Source organism: Grampus griseus (assembly GCF_964374135.1).
Source record: "Grampus griseus genome assembly, chromosome: 2".
Taxonomy (NCBI): domain Eukaryota; kingdom Metazoa; phylum Chordata; class Mammalia; order Artiodactyla; family Delphinidae; genus Grampus; species Grampus griseus.
The window spans coordinates 79,937,748-79,943,158 of NC_139018.1; the positions used below are offsets into that span (position 1 = coordinate 79,937,748).

At 46.6% G+C, this 5,411-nt stretch overlaps 1 protein-coding gene across 1 annotated transcript; it reads right to left on the minus strand.

Moving 5' to 3' along the window:
• Positions 1-2,475: 2,475 nt before the first annotated feature.
• Positions 2,476-4,019, minus strand: LOC309818839 (SWI/SNF-related matrix-associated actin-dependent regulator of chromatin subfamily D member 1-like; the record flags this gene model as incomplete). The annotated part of the gene is given in 2 exon segments (XM_082648796.1): positions 2,476-3,077; positions 3,080-4,019. Coding segments are annotated over 2 exon segments (1,542 nt in total).
• Between the last annotated feature and the right edge of the window lie 1,392 nt (positions 4,020-5,411).

A 5,411-nucleotide genomic window follows, 5' to 3' on the forward strand; every position in this document is an offset into this window, starting at 1 on the left:
CAAAAAATCTAGAAACAATAAATGCTGGAGAGGGTGTGGAGAAAAGGGAACACTCTTGCACTGCTGGTGGGAATGTGAATTGGTTCAGCCACTATGGAGAACAGTATGGAGGTTCCTTAAAAAACTACAAATAGAACTACCATATGACCCAGCAATCCCACTACTGGGCATATACCCTGAGAAAACCGAAATTCAAAAAGAGTCATGTACCAAAATGTTCATTGCAGCTCTATTTACAATAGCCCGGAGATGGAAACAACCTAAGTGCCCGTCATCGGATGAATGGATAAAGAAGATGTGGCACATATATACAATGGAATATTACTCAGCCATAAAAAGAAACGAAATTGAGCTATTTGTAATGAGGTGGATAGACCTAGAGTCTGTCATACAGAGTGAAGTAAGTCAGAAAGAAAAAGACAAATACCGTATGCTAACACATATATATGGAATTTAAGAAAAAAATGTCATGAAGAACCTAGGGGTAAAGCAAGAATAAAGATGCAGACCTCCTAGAGAACGGACTTGAGGTTATGGGGAGGGGGAAGGGTGAGCTGTGACAGGGCGAGAGAGAGTCATGGGCATATACACACTAACAAACGCAGTAAGGTAGATAGCTAGTGGGAAGCAGCCACATGGCACAGGGATATTGGCTCGGTGCTTTGTGACAGCCTGGAGGGGTGGGATGGGGAGGGTGGGAGGGAGGGAGACGCAACAGGGAAGACATATGGGAACATATGTTTATGTATGACTGATTCACTTTGTTATAAAGCAGAAACTAACACACCATTGTAAAGCAATTATACCCCAATAAAGATGTTAAAAAAAAAAAAAAAAAAAAAAAACTGGGTGACATCGATAAGGGGACAGTACAAAAAAAATTTTGGTCCATGAAAAAAATATAATAATTCAATTAATAAAAAGTTATCTTCAGGGACACTGTGTAGGAGTGCTGAGCTTCCTTCTCATGGTTCCAGCCCCAGGGACAGAGGTTGTCTGTCCAGTGTCACTCTGGGGAGAACCTTTCAAGGGAGGGGTGGGATAATGACAGGAAGGGTAAGACAGGGAGGAAGTTCTGCTGTCCCCAGTGTGGGACAGTCAGGGTTACAGTGCTGGGGGATGTGCTTGCAGAAGCCTGAGGAGGGGGTGGGGAAGCAGGGGCTTTGTCAGTTCTGTGGGTTTAGAGCCCATGCTGAACGGAATTCCCCCTCTGTGCCCAGCTGTCTCCCACCCTGCTGTGTTGAGTCTGCGAGCCTGGGATATGCTAACTCAGGGGTGATACAACGTGGGAAGAAGAATTTGAGGCTCCCCTGGAAAGATGCAAAACCATCTCAGTTGCAAGGGGCCAAGATCACAAGGTCCTGCTGCTACCTGAGGGGTCTGAAGCTTTTGAGGGCAGGGGCTGGGTAGTCACAATCCTGTGAGGCAGGGAGAGGGAAGAGTCAAAAACCCAACTCAGAGCTATTCTCCAGCCCTAGGCGCTTTCACTCCTCAGTGCCCTAGAACGCACCAGTGGGTGTCAACTGGGCAGACAAGGGACAGGAAGACAGGGATGGCCCAGGGCTTTTACCCGTTTGATTTTAGGCCTGTTTCTCCATGAAAGGATGGGGGAGGCAGGGTGGAATGAATGAATGAGTCACATCTCCAAGCAACAGCAGAAAGGAACAGCCTCTGCTGGCAATGACAGTACCCTAGGTGAGGGCCCTTGGGGCTCTGACAGAGAAAGGCAAGATTCCCCCGCTCAAATGCCCTGGGTTAGGACAGATAGGAGGGAATCCTAAAAAGCAGCTACAGGGAGTGTGGCGAGAGGGAGCAATACTAAGAGAACTAACTCCAATACTGATGTGGACCCCCTACGAGGGAGTAAGAGAAGCACTGAGACAGCAGGCCAATCCAGAGGGCTGCAGACTGACCTGGGGCTCAGTGGAGCCCAAGATCCAGGATTCCTTTAGTGCTAGAGGGCAACAAGTGAAGGGACAGTTTGCTCCAAACCTGGGAAGGAAGGCAACTGTATTCTGTTATCAGGAAAGCCAAGATCAACTAGCTTATAGAGTGCCCCCAGGCCTGAGTCTCGGAGAAGGGGCTAAAGCTCCCAACTCCCGGGTCTCTGAAGGGCAGGATCAGTGTAGCTGGTCCCCTTGAAGACCACTTGGCCGTAGGCCCAATCCATTCAATGCATTGATTACCACTACAGGTTCTCTCTCTAATACTATCTAGAGGTCCTATGCAGACCAGGGGAGGGTACAGGCACATGGGAACTTTGTGGGGCAAAGGGAAGCTGGGGGTAGGAAGGGATGGGGTGGGAGAAGAGGGTAACAGGTATCATGTGAGACCCTCTTCATTCTGGTGTTGTCCTAGAACCAACAGCATCCCCTGGAAGGCCCCAAGCAAGACCAAGGCAGGTGCTATGAGGCAGGCAGCACAGGGCCCAAATAAAGAAATCGGTGCAGCCAAATCAGGGCTGTGGGAGAAGCCCTATGTCTTTCGGATTCCCAGGGCTTGCTCTAATTCTTGTCGTCTCTGCTGCACCTTGGAGCAGAAGCATCGGCACACGGCCTCCTGTGCCCAAGGCTGGAAGTAGAACTCAGCTCGGCGCTCTTCCTCTGGGTTACCCACCACATCAGTCATGGTCTTGAGGTCCCGGCACTGGGACTGAAGCCAGTCACTGATGAAACCCTGAGGGTCTCTGGCAAAGCTCAGCATGAACTCTCGCTGGGTCTTCAGCTGATTGATAGTTTCTATTGTCTCATGGATCTTGTTGTCTAGAGTAGCAATCTCCTGCTGGCTGGCAGTAGACAGCAGAAAAGAATTCATCTGGGTCTTCAAGGTATCATCCACTTCCACATCAATGTCATAACAAGCTGTCTTTTTCTGATCATTCGGGTCAACACTGATGACATGATTAATGATGATGGGCTCTGGTGGCATAAGCAAGGCGTGGAGCTGTTGGGGGATCTCTGAAAACTTCATAGGTTGAGACTCAAAGATCTGCTGGAGGTACTTGTCACAGATAACAAACTCCTGCTCAGGTGGGTCCTGGAGCTTACGCGTCTTAATATATTGCCACAGTGCTTGATCACTGGACGGGTCTGGGTGTGGATGCCCAGTAGCAGAGCCAGACGAGGGTCTAATTTAAACTGAGAAGGCTGGTAATCCAGCATCAGCAGGACAGTACACCATACATTCACATGTCCTGGCCGCTTCACCTGGAAGCCATCTGTCTCCTGGGTAGTGGCGGTCCTGTGCCATTCCACCAGATGGTTATCTGGCCCATACAGGTCTTTGTCCAGTTCGATCACCACGGACTTAAAAAAAGAAGAGAACTTCCTCTTTTGTTTGGTGGCATCATATTTGGAAAAGGCTGAATCCTCCAGGAGCCGTCCTTCTACCCGAAGCTCCCAGGAAGCCACCGTCCCTTCCCCATTCTCAGCATCTGACTTTGCCGGATTGAAAGTGTTAGAAATGAAAATTCGCAGCTTCCGTTTTTTCTTGATGGGACGTTCCAAGGCTTCCTGGATATCTAGCTGTTTCCTCATGATAGTCTGGTCCAGTTTCCTTTCAAAAGCCAAGAGATCCATATAGGCCTGGGATTCTGGTACCAGTTCACGAATCCTTTGAGGTAGAATTTTGCCAGCCATCTTCTTTTTCTTTGCATTGTGGTTCCGATTTTGGACCGCCTGCTGCTGGACCTGCTGGGTCTGCTGAGGTGCAGGTCTCTTGAGGGACTGGTCCATCCCTGACTGGGCCAGGCCAGGTAGGACTGAAGGTTTCCCCCCATAGCCAGGGGGTCCCATGGAAGGTCCCTGAGGTGTCATTCGGCTGCCTGGTAGCATACCTGGTCTCGGATAGACCGCTCCGGGCATCGGGGAGCGGTACAGCCCTTGACCCGGCGCCGGGCCCATTCGCACCGGAGGCCCCGGATTCCCGCCCAGACCCAAGGCAGCCGCCGTGCCCGCCCCTCCTGAGTCTCCAGCGTCGCCGCTCGGAGCCACAGACTGGAAACCCCCCCGGGCCACCATCTTTCCCAGAGCCGCTGCTGCAGCTGCACAAACAACCGGAACCGGAACTTCCCGCGACCCCCCACCCCCACCCCCGCCCGCTCCCCGCGCGCCAGCCCGGCCGCACGGCTGGCCCGCCGGCATGGGAGGCTCGGGGCAGCGAGCCGAGATTAAATTTTTAAAGTCCTCATCGAAAGAAAAAAATTTGTAGTAATGTATGCTGACAGACTTTAACTAGACTTACTGTGGGAAACATTTTGCAATGTATAAAAGTATTGAATCATTAAGTTGTACACTTGAAACTAATATAATGTTATATGTCAATTATTCCTCAATAAAAAAATAAACAATTAAATAAAATTAAAAAAAAATTAACAAGAAAAGAAATTCTGATAAACTTAAGCTAGTATGACACCTTCTCTATGCTGTGTGAATTTTCTATGCCCTGGAAAAGCAAGACAAATGAAACATCACTCTAATTTTATGTATTATTTGTAAACATAAACATCCATGATATTGTCTAATTTAAAACTGGTGATATTGTAATAAAATAGTTCTGAATCATAAAAAAAAAAAAAAAAAAAGATGATAGACAAAATATAACTATATTAAATGTAACTGGACAATAAATGGTAAAGTGGATATAATAAAAATAAAAATATATGGTACATGTGAGAGGCACATCTTAAACACAAGGACGAAAGTAAGACACTGAAACAGGAATACCATGAAAACACTAACCAGAAGAAAGCTGGAGAAGACAAAGATCTTAGGTAAGATTCAATACCAGAGTTAAAGAGGAACATTTCACAATGATTAACAGTTAAACCTGTAAGAAAAACATAACAATTCTAAATTTTTATGCACCTAATAGCATAGTTTCCAAATATACACTTAGGGAAGATTCAACAGTAAAACAAGAGAGGAATATTTTATAATGATTAAGAGTTTAATCTACAAGGAGAAGATAAAAATTCTAAATTTTTATACATCCTAATAATGTAGCTTCAAAATATATAGGACAAAAAAATAAAAGGAGAAATAGTAAAATCTGCAATCCTTTTAGGAGACCATCAGTAACTGATAATGTGCAGTAACAAGCAGACAAAGAATCCACATGATGGAAAATAAAATAACAGAAATAACAAAATTAACCTTATTGGCTTCTATCGGGAATTCCTGAACAGTGGCAAAATATTCATTCTTTTCAAGTGCACATGGAATTTTTACCAAAATGGATCATATGCCGGGCTACGAAACAAGCCTTCCAAAATTATAAAGAGCATGTTCTCTGACCATAGGGCAACATATGGGATTGCTTCAGAGGGAATGTGATTGGAGCCTGCTCAACACTGGTCACCAGAGCAGTGGCTGAAAGCAGAAACAGGTGAAGCAGAGAGGATCTGCAGTGGT